The sequence below is a fragment of the Periplaneta americana genome, chromosome 9 (assembly GCF_040183065.1).
Source record: "Periplaneta americana isolate PAMFEO1 chromosome 9, P.americana_PAMFEO1_priV1, whole genome shotgun sequence".
Taxonomy (NCBI): domain Eukaryota; kingdom Metazoa; phylum Arthropoda; class Insecta; order Blattodea; family Blattidae; genus Periplaneta; species Periplaneta americana.
Window position 1 is genome coordinate 73,003,004 of NC_091125.1, and position 24,038 is coordinate 73,027,041.

The 24,038-nt window shown below is 35.5% G+C and overlaps 1 protein-coding gene across 1 annotated transcript in view; it reads right to left on the reverse strand.

Annotated features, from left to right (window-relative positions):
• Positions 1-23,447, reverse strand: part of LOC138706091 (probable peptidoglycan muropeptide transporter SLC46) — a 58,346-nt gene extending 34,899 nt beyond the window's left edge. Inside the window, exons 1-3 of the mRNA XM_069835042.1 lie at positions 23,238-23,447; positions 16,024-16,462; positions 10,370-10,544 (exon numbers count right to left, since the gene is read on the reverse strand). Coding sequence (XP_069691143.1) covers positions 10,370-10,544; positions 16,024-16,462; positions 23,238-23,240 — 617 coding nt within the window. The 5' untranslated portion in view covers positions 23,241-23,447. The remainder of the gene's footprint in view (positions 1-10,369; positions 10,545-16,023; positions 16,463-23,237) is intronic.
• Positions 23,448-24,038: the final 591 nt, after the last annotated feature.

Sequence of the window (24,038 nt, forward strand, 5' to 3'; positions counted from 1 at the left end):
TGGATTAAAACTTACGCACTATGTTATATTAATACCATTCGGTACTTACTCTTCACACAGTAGCTGCTGGAAGTGTTGCCCATCTTGTGTGATACAGGTAATTCACATAAGTTAACATCATTTACAGGACCTGTTTCATTAAACATTTTCATTAAATTCATGTATTGTATTTCTACACGGAACTAGGCAGGGAATTTACGTCTAAAGTTTTCCCTTTTTCTTTTTCTGCCACATGATTATTTTTCGTAAGTACGTTTTCGAAACGTAGGTCTACACGTTCATGCACTGAATATGTAACTATTGCAAAACACAATACAACGAACTAAACTGCATTTATTCTTAGCTGAGTCACTGTGTGCCTTTACTGGCTGTCAAGGACAGACTACAAACTGGGATAGCTAATTTGGGGGACGAGGATTCACCAACTATGTAGCTTTAACGTAGTGATCTCTATATCAATTTCCCTCATTCTCTCTCTCTCTCTCTCTCTCTCTTGGCACTTACACAAAAAGAGCTGATGCTTGGAAGATAACATAAACACCAGTCAAGAGTGATTAAATGAGCCATGCAGATATAAGGAGACGAATTCGTGAGAATAGACGAACTCGTGAGAATACTCGAATTGTCTTTTCAGTGGTTAGTCATAAACAGGGATATCCAATTTTGAAAACGTACATAGGAAAAATAAATCGTGTGGCAGAACAAGAGAAAACTTTAGACGTAAATTTCCTGGCAGCCCAGTTCTGTGTACAAAAACAGTGCTAAATTTAATGAATAGGTTTAATGAAACAGCTTCAGTAAATGATGTGATGAGAATTATGTATTGCATAAGATCGGTAACACTTCCAGCAGCTTCTGTGAGCAGCGTGAGTAGGCCTACCGAATATTATTAATATAACATAGTATGTAGATTTTAATCTGACGAAGCACTGTAAGTTCGCAGATGCAAGCAGTGGCGATAGCAGGGGGAGACCTGCCATTGGTTGGTAGACAGAAACACCGGAAACATTAGCTAGGACTCACTGCATTAGCTTATTAATACTGAATAAGAACAATAATTGAAAAATGAACATACCGTATACGAATGAATGAATGATAAATTAATGGATCAATTAATAAACAGATCAATGAACGAAGGAATGAACAAACAAACAAACGAAGAAATGAATGAATGAATGAATGGTATGGGCATATGATCCATAAGGATCAAAGCAGATTGTTTAAGCAAATATTTGAGTAGATGCTCCCTGAGAAAAGAAAACGGAAAAGGCTAAGACAAAGTGAAAACAAAAAATTGAAAGAGTAATGGAAACACGAAATATTTCAGACAAGAACTTGTGGCGTGTAGAGTGCGATAAATGACCAACAGGTTGTAAAGAAGTGTGTGTGTGTGTGTGTGTGTGCGCGCGCGCGCGCATGTGCATGTGTCATAAATGAGTTAATGAATGAATGAATGAATGAATGAATGAATGAATGAATTAATTGATATGTGATAAATCATTAGCCAAATGGTTATGTACTTGACTTTCCACACTAAAGTCCGGAGTTGATGTAGTGGAGAGTTTAGTTAGAATGTATAGTGGTCGAAGATAAAGAAACATTGTTTTTTTTTTAGAATATATAGTTATTTTTCTTCTGGTAACTTGTCACCATCTTTCCTTTCGTGTTATGATTTTCTTTAAGTCACATGGGCCCAATACGGGCAAAGTAGTACTGCTTTTGTTTTACTGCAATGGTTCTCATGACCACAGGCTGATACAATTTCCCAATTGAGAATGACTTATGGACAAAGCTGTCACTGTTACTATTACTATCTCTCTCTTACTCAATAAATACTCAAATATGACATAACTTGACATGATATGTATTCATTCATTCATAGTTTTCTGCTCAATCGCAGAACTTTCACTGCAAACCCAACATTCTCCAATCTTTCCTATTTTCTGACTTCCTCTTAGTCTCAGCATGATATATAGTATGATATGATATATGATATAATATGATTGATATATGTGATATTAATTTGTTATCCTCTATTTCCAGGTAGTGGTGGCCCTTCACATTTTCGTGTTAGCTACCATCACAACTATTACCGGTATTTACTGTATCTACACAAATTTAAGCACTTCAATTATTACAGCCCATTCTCTATTTCCTACACTGCTTCCCTGACTCCCTTCCACATACACTAATGGCCGTCTTTTTATTTTGTTCAATCTGATTGCGATTGATTATTGTGATTCCTTGCTAACTAATGTTAAGTTCACTCTTAGTTGAGAGACTACAATGTGTTCATAACGTGTGCATAAGATTCATCTGCAATACTCGTAAATTTGACCATATAACGCCTTCCTCCAGTTATTTTCATGGGTGTGTCTGAAGAAACGAAGAACAATACATTCACTGTCTCTTCTATTTAGAATCATGCATACTTCTACTCTGCTGTAATGGTTTCAATTTCATATGACTCTTTGAAACCGGCAATGAGCATTTCTTTCTATTCCTCATCACAGAACGTCATCCTCCTACACTGTAGAAATACCTCGCATTTGCAATTCGTTACCAAATGACGTCAGGGACTGCTGGACTTTATCACAATTCAAAATTAAATTGAAAACTTTTGTCTTATTTCATGGTTTTTAGGTATTACTAGAAGTGTTGATTTGTGATTTTTACTCTAGATTAAAATTGAAAGTTTCTTGTTTATGTTCGTTAATTAATTAGGATATAATTAAGTATGATACTTAATCACTCATTTAAAGTTTGTAACCTGTGCATAATTTTGTGTGGCTTTACTTTGTTTATAGTGTGTCTTTTATTTCCATTATTGTATTTGTATTTCTGGTGGTGTGGAAGAGAAGGCTTGATGGCCTTAACTACACCAGAATAAATAAATAAATAAATAAATAAATAAATAAATAGATAAATAAATACTTACGGCTATTAAGGAACCCGCAGGTTCATTGCCACCCTCACATAAGTCCGCCATCAGTCCCAATCCTGAGCAAGATTAATTCAGTCTCTACAATCATATCCCATCTACCTCAAATCCATTTTAATATTATCCTCCCATTTACGCCTCGGCCTCTAGCCTCCCAAGTAACACTTTATATGCATTTCTGGATTAACCCATACATGCTACATGCCCTGCCCATCTCAAACCTCTGGATTTAATGTTCCTAATTATGTTAGGTGAGGAATACAATGCATGCAGTTCTTCGTTGTGTAACTTTCTCCATTCTCCTGTAACTTCATCCTTCTTAGGCCCAAATATTTTCCTAGGCACATTATTCTCAAACACCCTTAGCCTCTGTTCCTCTCTCAAAGTGAAAGTGAGTTTCACAACCATACAGAACAACAGTAATATAACTGTTTTATAAATTCTAACTTTCAGCTTTTTTGAGAGCAGACTGGATGATAAAAGCTTCTCAACAGAATAATAACACGCATTTCCCACATTTATTCTGTGTTTAATTTCCTCCCGAGTGTCATTTATATTTATTACTGTCGCTCCAAGATATTAGAATTTTTCCACCTCTTCAAAGGATAAATTTCCAGTTTTTATATTTCCATTTCATACAATATTCTGGTCACGAGACATAATCATATACTTTGTCTTCCTGGGATTTACTTCCAAACTTATCGCTTTACTTGCTTCAAGTAAAATTCCCATGTTTTCCCTAATCGTTTGTGGATTTTCTCCTAACATATTCACATTATCCGCATAGACAAGCAACTATGTAAGCCATTCAATTCCAAACCCTCTCTGTTATCCTTGCCTTTCCTAATGGCATACTCTAGAGCAAAGTTAAAAAGTAAAGGTGATAGTGCATCTCCTTGCTTTAGCCCACAGTGAATTGGAAAAGCATCCGACAGAAACTGGCCTATACGGACTCTGCTGTATGTTTCACAGAGACACATTTTAATTAATCGAACTAGTTTCTTGAGAATACCAAATTCAATAAGAATATTATATAAAACTTCTCTCTTAACCGAGTCATATGCCTTTTTGAAATCTATGAATAACTGATATACTGTATCCTTATACTCCCATTTTTTCTCCAATATCTGTCGAATACAAAAAAAATCTGGTCAATAGTCGATCTATTACGCCTAAAATCACACTGATAATCCCCAATAATTTCATCTACATATGGAGTTAATTTCCTCAAAAGAATATTGGACAAAATTTTGTACGATGTCAACAAAATTGGTATTCCTCGAAAGTTACTAGGCCTACAGTTAGTCTTGTCCCCCTTCTTAAAGATAAGTACAATTATGGACTCCTTCTATTGTTCTGGTACAATTTCCTTTTCCCATATAGCAAGTATAAGCTTATAAATTTCGCTAGATAATGCACTTCCACTCTCTTGTATTAATTCTGCTGCAATTTGATCGATACCTGGACACTTGTACTTTTTCAGATTTTCTATTGCAATTTCAACTTCAAAAAGTGTGGGTTTGGGTATAAATCGCTCAGCAGTTTGTATTTGAATTTTGTCCTGATCATTTCTATTTGGCCTATGCACATTTAGTAGTTGCCCAAAATAGTTTTTCATCTGTTCAGGATTGAATGTAAGTCTCCAAACCAGACAGAGACAGAGACAGAGACAGAGACAGAGACAGAGACAGAGACAGAGACAGAGACAGAGACAGACAGAGACAGAGACAGAGACAGAGACAGAGACAGAGACAGAGACAGAGACAGAGACAGACAAGTAAATATTTCTAACCTATAATACCAGTACATTAATTTCTTTGGCTGATAAGTCGCACACTTTCACCCGCAAACTGAGAAGGATTCATTCCAATATCGGAACTCGAATCTGGTGTGGCTTAGTGGAGAAAGTGTCAGCATGTAGATCTGAAAACCTGGGTTCGAATCCCGGTGCCGAAGAGAATTTTTCTCCATTCTACCCATTCTTCACCATATAGTAATGCGGAATTTCTGCACGGAAATATCATATATGTTGTTGTTGTTGTTGTTTTCTAATGCCAGGCGTTTGACAATAAAGTCATTTGACCTCTTGCACTCCAATATTTTTCAAAGATATTATCATGACCAGCCACTGAAGCACAGATTTTGAGGTGTTCCGAATCCATTTCTTGGTTTGAGTTGCACAATGGACAGTTAGGGGACTGATATATTCCAATTCTATGCAGGTGTTTGGCCAAACAATCATGGCCTGTTGCCAATCTAAATGCAGCTACAGACGATTTTCGTGGTAAATCGGGAATTAACTGTGGATTATGATACAGAGAGTTCCATTTTTTCCCTTGGGATTGTGTTATCAAATTTTGTTTGTTGAAGTCTAAGTATGTAGATTTAATAAGTCTCTTCACAGAGTAATACGTAGATTTAGTAACAGGTTTGTAAGTAGCAGTGCTGCCCTTCTTTGCTAAAGCATCCGCATTCTCGTTTCCCAGGATTCCACAATGGGATGGTATCCATTGGAATACAATTCTTTTATTGAGTGATATTAATTGAGAGAGCATTTTAGTTATTTCTGCAGTTTGAGATGAAGGTGTGTTTAGAGACTATTGATAGAATAGCTGCTTTGGAGTCTGACAATATAACTGCATTTTTAAATTTATTGATGTGGCATAGAAGATTCCTGAGACTTTCACTTATTGCAATGATTTCTCCATCAAAACTTGTTCCATACCCAAGAGATCTATAAAGTGAGAAGAGACAGCACGTAACACCTGCACCGGCACCTTGTTCTCTGGAGATCAAGGATCCGTCAGTGTATAAATGAAGCCAGTTTTGTGAAGGGTACCTAATATTAATTGTCTCTAAAGACAATTGTTTTAGTATTTCAGTGTTTACTTCTGATTTCAGTATTTCTTCTGTTAAATTTAGATTATATTCTATATTTAATAGATTTAAAGGGTTTGGTTTAATTTGTAAGTTTTCTTTTAAATTCGGGATATTGATTTTCTGTTTTAATTCTTGAACAATGGATATGAAACTTCTTTGGGTTTTCAATCTACAGAGAGGACTGTATGAAAGCCAATTGTTTCCTGGTAATCTGATAAGTTTTTCACATTGAATCAGTGCTTTTTCTTCTATTGTCATTTTGATGCTGTTAATATTAGTGAGGAATCTCATAGAATCTATTGGAGAATATCATATATACTTCAGTACATAATAGTAATATATGTGTAAGTAATCACTTCGTGATTTAAGATGGCGCCTTGTTCCGTTGGACCCAGGCCACTTAGTGACTCGTAATGAGTGCACCTCTATACATAGTGTTGGACATTGTGGCACTGTCACATATTCTGTGACAGTATGAGGGGGGACCCAAAAATAACCGGAATGTTTTTTTTTTTTTTGCATTTTTACTGAACTCTACATTCACAGTACTTTACTCCCCTTCAAAGTATTGTCCATTTGCATTAATGCACTTGTCCCAACGCTTTGGAACTCTTGAGGCAGGATAATGTTCAAAGCCGTTAGCGTGTTTTCTTTGACGTCATTCAAATCACTGAATCGCTTTCCTTTCAGACATTTCTTCATCCGTGGAAACAAAAGAAAAGTCCGACGGAGCCAGATCAGGTGAGTAGGGTGGCTAAGGCACAAGCACCATGTTGTTGTTTGTCAAAAACTGTCGGACCGTCAGAGCTGTGTGGGCTGGAGCATTGTCATGTGAAGCAATCAGTTCCCATTTCTCCACATCTTGGGCCGTTTTCGTTGCACACTCTCTCGTAATCTTCGTAACATATCCAAATACAAATGTTGGTTCACTGTTTGTCCTAGCGGAACAAACTCTTTGTGGAATGCCATTCACATAAAAAAAAAAAAAAATCAACGTTGTTTTTACATTGGATCACACTTCACATGCTTTCTTGGGTTGTGGTGAATTTGGAGTTTTCCACTGGCTCGATGCTTGCTTCGATTCTGGATCATACCCATAGCACCAAGACTCAACCCCAGTCACAATTCTTTTAAGAAAATTTGGATCGTTCTGCATTTCACTCTTTAAGTCGTGGCAAACGCTCACGCAGTTTTCTCTTTGGTCATCTGTGAGCAAGTGAGGAACAAATTTTGCAGACACCCATCTCATGTGCAAATCTTCGGTTAAAATTCGCTGGACTGTGCTCCATGACAGGTTCGTTTGCTCAGAAACTTCGTCAATGGTCTTTCGACGATCTTCATCAATTGCACATTTGATTTTGGCAATGTTTTCGTCATTTCTTCCTGTCAGAGGACGCCCGGGGCGTGGCTTGTCTTCAGTTGACATGTTGCCAGATTTGAAATGGGAAAACCACTAGTAGACCTCTTATTTCCCCAAAGCATCGTCATCAAAGGCTTGCCGAAGCATCCCAATGGTCTCGGCTGCAGTTTTCTCTAGCAGAAAACAAAATTTCACACACACTCTTTGTTCCTTGTGGTCGGCCATCTCACTAATTGCCAAACGGTTGAAACAGGAACACAAACAACACAGCACCACAAACTACTTAACTCAGACTGATGCCAGCTCACTAACGGTCGCGGGAGACCCCAAACTAACACCACCTAACAGCATGCACATGCAACAGATCAGTTCCGGTTACTTTTGGGTCTACCCTCATACATGAGATTAGGCCACCAAAGGGAAATAGAGAGGTAGAACTTAAACTGAGAAGGATTCAATCAGGCATCGGAACTCGAATCTGGTGTGGCTTAGTGGATAAAGTGTCAGGACACAGAGCTGAAAACCCGAGTTCGAATCCTGGTGCTGGAGAGAATTTTTCTCCATTCTATCCATTCTTCACCATATGGTAATGCAGAATTCCTGCACGGAAATATCATAAGTACTTCGGTACATCATAGTAATATCAACATTATGTTTCAGTGATTGTTTTTTGTGACGATCGTCATTGTGGCTGTGTGGTTAAGTGATCAGCAATTGTAATGTAACTACTGATTCATTCATTCATAGCATTCTGCCTAAGGGAAGGTCTTTCACTCTAAACCCAGGATTATCCAGTCTTTCCTATTTTCCACCTTCCTTTTAGTCTCTACATACGATCCATGTATTTTAATGTTGTCTATCAGCTGGTATCTTCTTCTGCTCCGAACTTTTCTTCCATTCACCATACCTTCCAGTGCATTCTTCAGTAGGCAGTTTTTTCTTAGCCAGTGGCCCAGCCAATTTATTTTTTTCTTCCTGTTCAGTTTCAGCATTATTCTTTCTTCACCAACTCTTTCTAGCATAGCTTCATTTCTTATTCTGGTTGTCCATTCTTCTCCATATCCACATTTCAAATGCTTAACTACTGATAACGGATCAATTTTTAATAAAGAAAACTTTATAAAATAAAACTGCAATGAACTGAAACAGAATGATAAATTGGGTTGTATTAGTGCCAGTAAAATTAATAGCTCAAGTTCACCATTGCTACAAGGATCAACGAAGGGTAAGCAAAGCAGTCAGAGGGAAAGTTAGTGTATAAAGGCCATAGTTTTCAGTCATCTTGAGTTAAGCAATTTCCAAGGTACTATATGAAAACCAGAAGATGTTATTTTCTCAAAAATAGAGGGTCCGGCATTTAGCATTACCCATTTTAAGTTGGTAATTATGCATGCATCATTTAAGTGGGGAGCTTTTGATCACTGTGATTGGGTCTAGCATGGCCTTGGATTCAATTAGCCATGGAACGTTGACCTTTGCAGTAGTGCATTTTCTGCGTAGAACATGATTTATTAAGCAAGTCAATTGTGGCTGTGGCGCGAGTTTCGGCGAATATTTGGGGATAATCGACAACGTGGAATTGCACTGTCACGAAAAATAATCAGTTGGTGAGTGAGGCAGTGGCGTAAAATCGGATCTGTTCAAAACAAACCTCATGTTCGTACGAAAACAATGCGGACACATGAAAATATTGAATTTGTGAAAATGGTTTTGCAGAGGAGTCAATGTCCTTCAGTGACAAGGTATTTCCGAATTCTGAATGTGTTGAATACAAACGTGCAAAGAATTCTGCACATTGATTTGTATCTCAATCCATATGAACTGCAGGTTACACAGAAATTAACAGCAGCAAACAAAGCTTTGTGCATTCGTTATTGCCAACAGATGTTATAGTTGTTTACCGATGACCTTGACTTTGACAGGTGCCTAATCATGTGTGATAAAGCAAATTTCTGTCTCAACAGCTCTGTAAATAAGCAGAACTTTCGATATTGGGCTCCTCAATATCCATGCAAAATCCACGAACGTCCACTTCACAGCCAGCCTTAAGGTTGTTGTGTGTTGTGTCACTGCAGCACAAGGAATTATCAGCCCTTATTTCTTCGAGGACAATAATGATGCTGTGGTGACTGTCAACTTCAAACGTTAAAACCACATGCCGATAACATTCTTCCTGCCTGAGTTGGCACGTCATAACTGGAACATTGAGACCCTATGGTTTTAACAGGTCGGAGCCACAGCACATATGGCACATCTTTCAAAGAACATGTTGCATACAGCTTTTCCCCGGGCGACTTCTCTCCAGGTTTGATGACAGTCAATGGCTCTCCGTATCCCCAGACCTCACTGCACCAGACTTCTTTTTTTTTGGGAGTACCTGGAGGATAAGGTCTAGACTTGTAGACTCCCTGATATCAACGCCTCAAAAATGCAATTCGTGAGGAAATTGCTGGTGTCATGCCAGACACTTTGCAGAGAGTAATGACTAGTGTACAAAGAAGATTACAACAATGTATTGTCGCTAATGATAGGCATCGTAAGGATGTAATTTAAAAAAAAAATAAGGTAATAATCTGTAAATCCAAGACTATAACGTGCATAACCGTGTCCATGGTTTGTAATTTCTTAAACAATAAATCAGTTATGGCATTCTGAGAATGGGAAATGTTAATTGCCGGACCCTGTGCAAAGTCCTACCCTCACTCTCCCAATATTTCAAAGAAGTCGGTGCCTATGCCTTTATTTCTTTAATATTAAATTTTACGTTTGTAAATGTTCATCCTATTAATCACTCTCACTATTTTAAACCATTAACATAATACCCCCTCATGTTCCTATATTACTTCTGTCATCACAACCCTAATTATTGTTATCTTCTAATCTAACATGTCTTTGTACTAGATTTATTCTTATGTTAATTCATTTTAAACAACGTAACACTATCCTTTCCTTCTCTTTTTCTATACTGCACTGTCCCACCATATCTAATTTCAGTCCTTCCTTACACCAGTTTCCAAAACTGTATTATTTCTTTCAAAATGATTAAAGTTAATAAAGGCATAATAGTGTAACCACAGAATGCAAACATTCTTCTTCCAAAATATAGTAATGTCACAAACTTATTATGATTCAAGGTGAGATCGTAGTATAGAAACAAGATACAGGGCATAATAATTTACTATTTTCACCTGAAAGAACGCCGTTCAGGTAATGTGATGTCACTCATGAAAGAAAAGGCCGATGCAATGATGGACAGGAAGCCACCACTCAATGCAACAGGAAGACTTGACAGCAAGAAGTATTTGGGAGGCAGTGAAGGCACAAGAGACATGATGGTGATTACCCAGAACATAGCTGAATGACCTGAAAAAATACAATTATTAAAATTAAATATCATTATGAGAAGTGTTTCAGAATCAGTAAATGTTTCAGTCGTGTAAGTTCAGACATCTTCCTTGACGATAGGCAGGATCTTATTTGATGATAAATATCAGAGGAAAATCAACTGTAGCAGATATCTCAAATTCTGATTAGTGAATTATATTACTAGTCGGCGATGTATGCAATGAAGAGTGAAAGGAACTGGCCATCCTAACCTATTATCACCTGGCTTAGTTGTCTCATGAGTAGGACCAAGAAGTTCATGCTCTAAAAACCTACTAAATATGCATGCACTTATGCCTTTAAAACCCTTACTATGCCAATAAATACGCACTAATAAAATACTATATTTCTTGATACATCACTAATAAATAAGTAATTAATAATAATAATAATAATAATAATAATAATAATAATAATAATAATAATAATAATAATAAGCAATAAATGTAATAATGTTATAGGTAAAACTAGACGAGACTAAACTTATGTTTATTGTTGAGAAGTTGAAGCATGTGAATCTCTGTCCAAACCTTCACCAACCGAGCAATAACGCAATAAACATTCCCATGCTCACCAATCCGTGGTTCTCAATCCATGTGCCGCGAAACTTTCAATACTTTCCTCGTAAAAATAATTATTATATATACTCACTGAACACAATGACTATAAGTAGCCATGCAGTATGCTATTTGTACTTTCAACTGCCTATTGTACAATATGCTCTGTCTTTGTGGCAGCCTGTTAATACAGGGAGCTGTTATCGTTTAGATAAATAAATAAATAAATATCTATTAAACTGAGAAAAATTCGTTCTGGCACCAGGAATATACAGGTCCCAGGTTCGATTCCCGGTATCGGAATAAATTTGTCTCAATTTACTAGATCTATAAATTATAATAATTTCACTCAGTACCAGTTTTGAAAAATAGAATATGTTTTGATTTCAAAAATCAAAACTATGCATTTTTATGCAACATAATATCTTAAACGCGAAAATATGCCACAATAATATAAATATCATGACATACTATGCATTTATAAAAAAAAAAAAAAAAAAAAACAAAATATGCAAATATATGCAACATAAAATTTGGTTTGATAAGTTAAAATATCGAGGGCTCAAGAGTCAGACAATGTAAACACCAAAAACGCAACTTTACATTAGGAAAGAAAAAAGGTGAATATTGTTGTTTATTTAATGATTGCTCATTTGTTTATGAAGATAAATGTTTTATATTTTTACAGTATGTAGGAAATTTACTATTACAGACATTTCAATGTGATTCAGAACAATAGCATTGATTTTCTTAGCGAAAATGTGTACTTTTCGGAGATAACGTTCTCTGACTCCAACTGAAGCAGAAGGTGATAGGAGTTAACATTGCATCAGAAACTATTGTACTGATAGTAATACCCATTTCAATTTTATTGTAACAACAAAATTGTGGAGTATTGAAATTTCCTTGCAAAAAATAAACACTGAACAATGTACTATATATTATATAAAAGTTACAGTGTTAGCTAGTGGCATAGCTCAGTCTGCTAAGGCACTTGCCTGCCGATCTGGAGTTGCGCTCGAGCTGATTTACTGGTTGGGTTTTTCCCGAGTTTTTCTCCAACCGTAAGACAAATTTCAGGTAATCTATGGCCAATCCTCTGCCTCATCTCGCCAAATATCTTCTCGTTATCACCAATCCCATTGATGGTGGATAACCTCGTAGTTGATGCAGCGTCATTAAACAACAAAGTAAAAAAAAAGCAAAAATATTCCAAACTGTATGTTGAATGAAACATACTATTTAACTAATTTTGCGTTTTCTACACTGCCTCTCATTCTTTTTTCTATGTTACTTCTCTGTTCTCTCTTCAGCTGCATATGTTAAATTGAAAACTTCCGAGACAACCTTCGTTGTATTGAAAACTTCAAAAATTCTTCTTCAGAGAAATCATACACTTTTAATTAAAGTAAAATATGTTCTTTGTTTTCTTTTCCGTATTGAAACGAGACATTGTTTAGCCATCTAACGTTTCCATTAGAACAATTTTACTTGTTTTTATCACTGATTTCTGGAAGTCATTGAAATCCTGTAGTCACATGGCATTTTTCGTGTTTTGATGCCATTCTTCAAGGCTTATCAGCCTGAGAGATCGAAGACATTTATCGGCTTGCTGACACTTTTTATATGAACATGAACATTCCATCCATTTGAGAATGTCCTTATTAAAAAAAAGTGAAATGTCCAGCATATAAAAACATACTTGAAATTATGACATTCCTATTTTGTCCCTCATGTGTATCAGACATCAAGCAAATATTCTTACCATCTTGGACTTTCATCATATTATTAAACAAGCATGATGCCACCTCTGGTGCTCCGTGGCCAGCCATCTCTTCGTGCCACATGAAATTCTCAGCAATACTGTTTTCAAACGTCATATACAGTCTACGCTTATAAAACCAATTCCCTTCGCTTTCATCTGAGGGCAGTATCGAACGTTTCAATATCAAATTAAAAATAAAAGTGGATTTTTCCCTTATTTTAGTTGTACAGTAATTTGAAATAATTTTTCATTTCACATCCTCTCTCTTTTCTCAGAATGTGAGATCATACATTTCTTTAAAATCAGTCTTTTCCGTATCATTTAAATGTTAGTAGTGAAATCATTTGTCACATGATTGGTGGAAGTCAAGATTAAAATTTCTATTCAAAATCTGCTATAGTATGACAATTTCGGACTTTTCACCTTTCTACTACATATACATTTTTCCAACATTCATGTCACCAGATTTATATCTATTAGATCTTGAAAACTGTCTTTTTCTGTCAATTTCTTCAATATTCCAATAATTCTTATAAATTTGAAGTAGGCCTATGTCTTCTTTAGTGAAGGATTGATTAGGCCTACATTTTTTTAGGCATTTCGAACAATAATTTTTTCCAAAGATATTTTAGTTGCTATCTCCTTATTACGATTAGTTGTTGATCTTGAGCTAAGCCTGCAGAAGCATTTTTCTTGCGTTTATTCTTTCTCCAACTATCAGGATTGACAATTTCCTCTCTTATTGTTTGTTTTATACATGAACTGTAAGTTTCATAAGATGTGTCATGACATGTCAAATCTTCGAAGATGCTGGAAAGTCCTGTAGGACGTGGATTACTTGGATCACTAGTATGCTCAACATATTGTGCTTTGTGTAACTGATTGTGTTCTAAGTTCAAGTGTACTTCGAATCTGTCCCAGAATGGCTGTATTCAGCAAGGGAATTATAAGCAATCAAAAGGATAAATGCCTATGGGTGGTCACAGAAATTCAATATCAGAGAATAAAGACATACTATTTTTATAAAAATTCACACACTGTCTTGAATATCACACTTTATTCTGCTTACAAACGCTCACTGGGTTAAATTAAACGGTCCTACTGAATCGTACATAAAGCAGTGTAAAATGGGACTGAAATATTGACCGTGAGCTGAAGTGAAGGCTGCAGACCAATAATCAATTTGTTTAATAATGGACTATGATACGAAATCGAGACATTTTCGTCCTTTAAATAAATCATAAAGGTACAACATATGTTTAATTTCAACATTATTAGCAACAGTCTCTACTGTAACTCCGCAATATTAAGAGAAACATTAGAGACAGAGAACACTATCTCCAGTTGTAGCTTTCTACACCACCGATAAGTTGGAGACAAAGAACACTAAGTCTAGTTAATGCTGTTTGACTCTTCATTATTTTTAAAATGCCAGAGCGTTAACTCTATAAAAAAATGTAAACTATTGAAAATAAAAGAATAGTAAATTGGTGGTCGAAAGGTATGACATTTATGTTTTTAAAAATACCTTTAACTAAAACGCCGATTTTTGGAGTTAACGATGTTTGACTCTAAGCCTTCGATATGTTGATGGTTCGTGAAGCTCAGCAATTACAGTCAATGGAAAAATATATGCAAATGCATGAACTTCCTGGACCTACTCGTGAGTGATGCCTTATTGGCACCACTTATGAGGTTCCAACCATCTTTCGACTGCTGAATAAACACATGCAAAGGAACCTAATTCTTAAACTAAATAATCAAACAGAAGAAATACATTTATACACATTTTGAACTAAATGCCAACTAGTCACAACTGCAAAATATTGTTTTTTTTTTTTTTACATAATTCTTAAACTAAATAATCAAACAGAAGAATTACATTTATACGTGTTTTGAACTAAATGCCAACTAGTCACAACTGCAAAATATTGTTTTTTTTTTTTTAAATTGGCGATTTCTAATAAAAATATTAAAATTTACAACAATATGCATCATAAATGAAATTACAACTGAATGTAATTAAAATAGGAGGGACATTATGTCAACGAATTTGCGTATTCTTTGTTATCATAGAATACGGAGCGTCATTCTGAGATTCTGTCGACGAAGCATTTACGTTTGTTGCTGAAGAACAAAACATTTACTGAAAATATTGTCAAAAGATGTTAAGAATAGCTACACATTAAAGAAACGGAGAAAATGGGTTTTCAAATTTATTTTAGCATCAAGAGCCAAAATCAGTAAGAGTACACTTTACCTTATAAAAATAGGAACATATTGTTGTTGCTTAGTCAACTGTCCGAAGACAAGTTGTAATCTCATAAGTGACACCAATAAGGCATCACTCATAAGGCAACTAAGCCGGCAGATAATGGGGTAGGGTGGCCAGTTCCTTTACACCTCCATTGCATACATCGCTGACTAGTAACATATTACACTAATCAGATTTCAGATGTACACAAGCAATTGTTCTTCCTGACACATACCGTCAAGTGAGGGTTTTTTCTATCTAATGTAAAGTTTTAAGATGTGAAAAACGTTATAAAATCCTAAACATATTTACATGTTACTATATTATTAAATATTGAATTCGAGAAATGTTGCTCTATATACTGTATGTTGAAATCGTCGTGTCTACTAGACATGTAGCCTTAGAATTTTATACAGGCTAATAATGCTATTTAATTCTTAAATCTAACATTGAATAACAATGACTGCATTGTACAGTACACAATTCTGAAATATGTTCTGACATTAGACCTGCTTCAGATTGAGTGAGTGTCCCTTGGCTTGTCTTTGTCTTGAATTATCTTAAGTGGTGATCTTGCACCAGGCACACCACATGATCAAGTAGTCTTGCTTCTGTGAATGTCTAATGTTCAACCCTAATTGTCACAAGACTGACAATAAAATGAATAAAAAAACTCAATCCTTAAAAGTAAATTATTATGATGATATTCTCGTTATCATGATGACAGTGATGGTGATGTTGATGGTCGTCATCACCATCGTCATTGTCATCATCACCACCACTATCAACATCATCGTCTTAGTCAGAAAAATGAGAATATTTAATTCTAAACACCAAGTCATTTTCTACTTTTTCTACTAAATCCCATTGTACTGTACATACCCATCAGTGGCCACACCATGAGCAACTTCCGTCCATATCTGTCGCTCCAAGGTCCCAGAAAAAGGGATAAGAATGCTGGGATGCATGCTTCCACCAGAGTCTTGGCCATCTGCAAGATCGCTGTGTGAGGTTGCACCTGATCTTCCAAGATCTCTGCCTCAGTGTGGTTGGTCCTGGTCACCAGCTGATCGCAGATTGTCGTATTGATTCCGAGTGTTACCTCGCATGTACGCACCAGTAGCAACTGTGTGAGGACAGCACCTGACAGCGATCGTGATAGTGCAATGAGCACTAGTGCAGGCTCTACTGTGATTCTATGGTATCCAAATACAGATGGCAAACAAAGTGGCTGTTTGACAGGATCCTGCTGCATAAATGGTTTACTGATGTCCTCTTCAGGTAACGACTCTGTGCTGGCCACACTCATTGTGGAACAGACCTGATATATGCAAACAGTTCAAAACATTATTTTAATTTTCGCATTCAAGTTCACTAGCTGTGGCTCAATTGTAGCATATCTAGTTATAAAGAAGCAGACTTGGTTTTGATTCAGAAATTAAAAATAATCAGGGAATCCACTACTAGAGATTTCTGTAGATCAGAAGAGATGTCAGTATTAATAAGAACTCAACTCTTTGAGTAGAATGATAATAAGTTTTTGTTACCTAAGATTAGCATGAAAATAACGATTTATGCATTCTCTATTCACTAACAGCCATTGTTTGCTGTTAGACGAATTGACAAGAACTTTCCCTTTCGACATCGGAGATCTAGGTTCGAATCCTGAAGCCATACGTAACAGATAAGGTTATAACGATGGCTGAGAACCAGACTGTTCTAAGTCCAACTTTTTATAAGAAAGAAATCTGTGTTTCATTGTGTTCCAATTCTTGTCTCCATATATGAATCGAACAAAATTATAAATATTCCTCTCCATAAGGTTGCTATGAAGCTATTCAAATTGTTTAATGTAGCTAGGGGGTTAAAATAGCTCTCCTGAAAAAAAAAATAGTAAAATGGACTTGGAACAGTCTGGTTCTGGACCATCGATATTATGAGTCGGGTTTTCTCTAGGTACTTCTCCTGAGTGATTTAGTGGCTAACATGCTACATGCTAGACCTTGACTAGAGGTTCGCGGGTTCAAACCCACCCAAGAATGATGGATATTAAAGAAAGATAAAAACCTTAGCATGATTTCTCTACAAAGGATGTAAAGCTGTAGGTTGCTGCATCATAAATGTATGGTGTGTAAAAGAATCCTGTCCCTGATAGAGGGCTCCCGGTAAAATTTGTCGGTCATTTCTCGCCCATGTTGAATTTCGACATTTAATAACGTCTGCAGTTGAAAGTGCCATTAAACTACTACCACTACTACTGCTAGTTGAGATTCTTCCACTTCTTCTACTGTCACTCCAATATCTCTAAAAATCGTCATAAACAAAACTTCCACCATCGCCAACGTCATTATCACCATCCATATCATGATGAAAAATCAACGAGAGATTAAGGCATCATTACTCAAGATTCCTGTGTACTATGTACACTTAATGGCAAAAAGAATGGGCCGACACTTGGTCAACAGAAATGCTAAGTTCTATCACGCGGTTCACTCGTGTAAACGCAACGCACTACAAGGTATTGTTGCGGTGTCTCTTCATTGAAAGTCGTCCGTCTACAATGAGTGTTGAACCTTAAGAGCTGTATGTGGCCCAGTGGTAAGATATCTGATTTTCGTACCAGCGGTTGTGAGTTCGCCTCCCGGTACAGTAAAATTATTATTTATTTTTATTTTTTTTTTTTTTAGTTTTTAAATGTGAAATGGCATTTGTTTATAAACTTCGTTAAGCCTGCCTTGTAAAAATATTATTGCCCATCACCTGTTGGCTATTAATGGGCGGGACCTGGTCTGTATAAACAAAAAATACTTGTTTCACATCCTAAAAAATAGGACGCATATCAAACATAAATAAATGATTAAATAAACAAAAGAACAAACAATTTGTTAATATATTAACAAAAAAGGCCTGTGGTGGGGACTAATATCTCGTCCACAAACCACCTGCATCAACAACTGCCCTCATTCTGCACGGCATGGAGTCCACAAGATTATGGAACAGGTCTAAATTCATGGCCACCTCCTCCCATGCATCTAGAACTCTGTTCCAAAATTAATCAGCAGTCAGAACAGGTCGCTGTTCTGCCCAATTAGAGCGTAGGATCCGTTTGACTGTAGCCAACAAATTTGCAATCAGATTCATATCTGGTGTCCACACCTGTGGAGTAACGGTCAGCGCGTCTGGCCGCGAAACCAGGTGGCCCGGGTTCGAATCCCAGTCGGGGCAAGTTCCCTGGTTGAGGTTTTTTCCGGGATTTTCCCTCAACCCAATACGAGCAAATGCTGGGTAACTTTCGGTGCTGGACCCCAGACTCATTTCACCGGCATTATCACCCTCATTCCATTCAGACGCTAAATAACCTAGATGTTGATACAGCGTCGTAAAATAACCCAATAAAATAAAAAATAAATTCATATCTAGTGATTTTGGAGGCCAGTCGACTAGGTCGACATCAGGCCTCCTCGTAAACCATCTTTGAATCCGGTTGGCGGTGTGTACCAGGTGATTATCCTGCTGGAATAAAAGTGTTCCTTCTGGTATCGTTCTCGGACAGAAGGGATCATTACATTTGCCAAAATGTGTTCGTAACTTCTGCCATAAACCGGCCATGGATGCGTTTGAGAAGTCCAACCCCATCGTATGATACCCATCCCCAACACGCGACCCGACCTGTTAAGTCGTCCTACATTGCGTTCATCGTATCGGTGGCCATCCATACGATAAACTAGGGCAGGACCATCATTGCTATTTACCTTGTCGGAGAAAATTACATTTTTCCAATTGAAGTCCTGTCGGAGAGTAGCATACGCTAGATGGTCCACGGCATGCTCCATTGTCAAATGTTCTCTCTTCATAGCTCGACGACACCATATGCCACGCTCTCTATTGTCTCTCTGCCATTTTGAAGCGTAATGATGAGACAGAACGTTTTATTAACAGACAGGAGTAACTCCTCCCTTGTGTATGCCCCTGATTGTAGAAGTCTTAGATGCGATGACATAACATTGGTAAGAGAAGCAGCAGAAATAATAGCAGAAGGCGTAATAGTATTAATGACTGTAGTGACAGTACTAATAGCAGCAGTACCAGTAATAATTATAATGGTGATTGGGGCAGTAGTAGTGGTATTGTAGTATTATTAATTTTATTTTATTTATTGATATTTATGTGCTGGACAACAGCTACAGGCCAATAAAAGTCCACAACAGTGATACGATTAATACAATAAAATGAACAACTATGGTACAAATTAAATAAGTGAGATAACAACAAATTGAAGAACATAGATTACAATAATTAATTTACAAGAATTTCGGAATATGTATGATAAGAACACAAGAAAGTTCTTATCATACATATTCCGAAGTGATACAGTGTTAAAAGTTGTGTAATCAAGATGTATTACAAGAATTAATATTTTATGGAAAGGAGTTGATTCTTACAAAAGTATTACCAATTTGTGTAGAAAGATTATGCAAATAATATTAGCAAAGACATTGCCATGTTCTAATACTTCTATACACTGAGTGGATATCGAAATTGCCAACATGTATGTTAGCATTTTTAATACATCTGGAGACCGGCGAGAAAGATTTAGAATTTCTAATATAGAAGAGTTTATGATATCTCATGTCCTTCATAGAAATACGAAGGCTGACACTGTTTAAGAAAGATTGACAATGTCACCTTTAAGGACCTTACATAAGAATAAGTAATAGAGATCATGACGTCTAGTATACAAGCTTCGACATTTAAAGTGGTCGCATTTTTTATCACAGTTATACCCGGAGTTATTAGGCAGAAATCTGTACGAACATAATGATATAAATTTCCTTTGATATTTTCCAGTTTTGCTGAATCAGTACTTGTAATATAGCTCCAAACTACAGATCCATATTCGAGTTTCGACTTCACTAATGTATAATATAGTATTAAAAGAGAGTCAGGTGTTGAAAAAGAATAAGTAATTGGCCGAAGTATTCCTAACATTCTTATTGCATGGTTATAAATATACCGGTAATTGATGTTGTTGTGAAATATAATTTATTGTCAATTAATACACTGAGGTCTCTAATACAATCTTTTCTGTTAATTAATATATTTTTAGATGATAGTTATATTTTAGTGTACATGTTTCCTTGAAAATGATATTACGTAAGTTTTGGATTCATTAATCATCATCCCATTATCAACTGGCCAATTGATAATTGAATTATGTCATCTTGAAGAAATTGATGGCCAGCATTACTTTTGATTTTTCGAAAAATTTTAAGATCAGCGAATAACAGATAGTCAGAACTTATTATTTTGCAAATGTAGTCAATGAAGATTAAAAATATAAGAGGTCCTAAAGTTGAGCCCTGGAGCACACCACAAATAATATTAAATGGATCAGAGAGAGTATTCGAAATTCGTACACTTGATTGTCTATCGTGTAAACAATTTTCAAACCAGTTTACGTAGCTTACTGATAGTCCTATATTATCTAATTTAGATAATAGAATAGAGTGTGGAACTACATCAAACGTCTTACTGAAATCAAAATATATTGCATCTGTTTGGCTCTGAGATTCAACAACTGGTACTATCTGATTCAAATAAGAGATTAAGTTGGTTGTAGTGGATTTGGATTTAGTAAATCCGTGTTGTGCAGAATTTAATTTGTTTTTAACAAAAAAAAAAAAAAAAAAAAAAAAAAATATGTTTGCGAATTATAGTTTCAAAAATTTTAGAGAAAGTATTTAAAATAGAGATAGGTCTGTAGTTACTAACTATACCGGTACTCCTTTTGTCATTTTTAAAGACAAATAACTGCTGCTTGTTTCCAGTATGATGGAAATACCTCAGTTTTAAAATTCAAGTTAAATATGTGAACTAATAAAGGTGTAAGAATTTCAGAACACCCTTTTATTATAAAATTTTGAATACCATCAGTGCCCATTGATTTAGTCGGCTTAAATTTTTTAATTGATTTCCTAACATAATCATGTGTTACTATAGGTATAGATAGACAGTCTGTACAAAATTGTTATTATTGTTTTGTGCCCCAAGATTATGCTTTTTCTGAACTGAATTGAAATGGTTAGCAAATGCATTGACAATATCTTTAATAATCTTATCTTTAATAATTAATTCATATGGGTGGTTATCAGTTTTACGAAATGATACTTCCAAAATTTCTTAGATTCATTTTTCAAGTTTTCATCGATTTTTAAGCCAAATTAATTTATCGGTTTTAATTTTAGATTTTACTAGTTTTCTATAATAATTAGAAAATGTTTGGTAATACACATCAGTATTGAATCTTTTATATTTTTTGTGCACCTTATCTTTTTTCCTAATAAGTTGAAGTAAGCTGTTTGAAAACCATTCAGGATATTTAGACCTTTTAGTCACTGTGACTGGAATTGACTGAGATGTTCCATTTTTAACAATCAAACATAGTGAATTAGTTGCTACATTTACGTCATTGGCTTGGTACACGCAATTCCAGTTACACTTATATATGCTAGTGTAAAGATTCAAGTAATCACCTTGAGCATAATTTTGAAAACAATTTTGTTGACTATGATTAGAGTAAGATAGTTTAACTTCAAGATTTATTAAGAAGGATGGATGGTATTTATCTTGTAAGACTAGAGAATGCAAGGCCAGTATGACATCACGCTCAGAAACATTAGTAAAAACTAAGTCAAGTAGGTTTCTGTTATTAACTGTAAAGTTAAGTTGTTGTAGGCTGATATAAACTTAGGCATGAAAATAACTCTTGTGATTTAATTTTGGCATAATAATGTATATCATTAGGACAACAACCAGATGTCCAATTCATATCAGGAGTGTTGATGTTACGAAGCATTAATATTCTATAATTGTATGAGACTAGCTTAAATTCAAGAAAATTAAGATACGATTTTAAAATTTTAGGATCAATGTCTGGTGAAAAGTAATGACTGCCTATTAAAATATTATAACTATCCTCTGTAGGGATTTGAATCCATACATATTCACTGTTAAATTCAAGGTCACGTCTCGGATATACACCAGATATCTGGTTGTTGACCGCTATTAATGCATTGCCACTACGAGTTTTATTGGAATCATATAGTTTTCTATCCCCACGAAAAATATTATAATAGTTAGGAAATGAATTATTGTATTCTGCAAGCTCATGTGGCCATCTTTCAGTAAGACAGATAATTTTATAATTATCACTTATTACATTTTCAAAAAATTTCCTCCATTTTTGTATTTAATCCTCTGACATTTTGATAATGGATTTCAAGATGATTACGGTACTTGAATTGAACATTATGTGTCGCTTGGCAAATTTAAGAGGTATTTTCCCTAGAATCAACAGAAACAAAATCAGAATTAGCTGAGGGAGCAAAATGTTGCTCAGGTTTCAGTTTGCCATAAAAAGATGCAATAAGGCACCCAGCCAGCCAAATTTCGGCATTATTTATTGACTCAAAATCTCTCTCATCCACAGAGATGTGGAAGGATGAATATGATTGAAATTTCGTTTTTAATTTTGTCACCACAAGGGACCTTAAATTTAGTTGATTCTTGAGAGTGTCCTCGATGTTAACTGCATTAACTTTCGAGCTAAACCTAGAGACAAAAAGTGATTTAGATTTAATTCTCTCTCAGACCATTTCTAATGTACTCGTAGTCAATGTTCCAACATTAGGCTCACGTTTTCTGTACTTCTTCTTAGTAGCTAATTGAAAGCCTTCTGTATCAATAAGATCAACTGGAACACTGGCCACAGGAAGCTCGCATTGCTTGTTATGCTGATTCAATGTAATAGGAGCAGCAGGCAGAGTCCTCCTGGTTGCTGAGTCAGTGAAATTACAAGCATTCGAATTATCAGCTGCTATAATCTGCGACAAAACTTTGCTACAGGATTTACTGAGAATGGAATAATTTGATTGATTAGATTGTTGACCATTATTGGTATTAATATGATCTGATCTAAGGGGAGAGCAACCCTTAGATAATAATTCACACACTTGAAGCTTAAGCGCAACATTTTCATTCTTTAACTCACTCATGTCTTTTTGTAGACTCTTTACATATTCTAAAATATCACTAACCATATCGATTAATGATACACTGTTGAGTCTAACAGTTTCAATTTGTACCGAAAGACCTTCAGTTGCCCTTGCAGATAAATTAGGAAGAACCAATTCACACAGTGGAGATATCACCTTTTTCCCAGCAGCAGCATTACTGGATCGAACCAGTGTGTTGTCACTATGTGAAGACTTAGACGCACTAACACATTTTGGCACTTGTACGAAGAACTACCACATTGCGTATATATATATATATATATATATATATATATATATATATATATATATATATATATATATATCACATTCTGCATCACAATATTGATGCAGTCCAAATGGAAACGTAGACCACAGGGCCCCACATATTTCAAACATTTCTGTCTTCCATAGAAGACCCCAACAAGTAGGTCAGACATCCTTGCTAGGTGTCATCCCAAGAAAACAATGATGATGGAATATGCTGTGTAATAAGCGCAGCTACTCACACATCCGATCAGCATGAAGGCTAATTATTATTATTATTAATTTTTTTTTACTAATATTTTAGTGTGCTGTACAACAGCCAGAGGCCAATAATAGTTCAGCACAAATGACAAGAATTACAAATAATGACAATAATAATAATAATAATAATAATAATAATAATAATAATAATAATGATAATGATAATGATAATGATAATAATAATAATAATAATAATAATAATAATAATAATAATAATAATAATTGTGGCAGTGGTGATGAAGGTACTAATAGTATTTATAATGATTGTGTTAGTGTGCTAGCAGCAGCAGCAGCAGCACCAGCAGCAATAGTAGT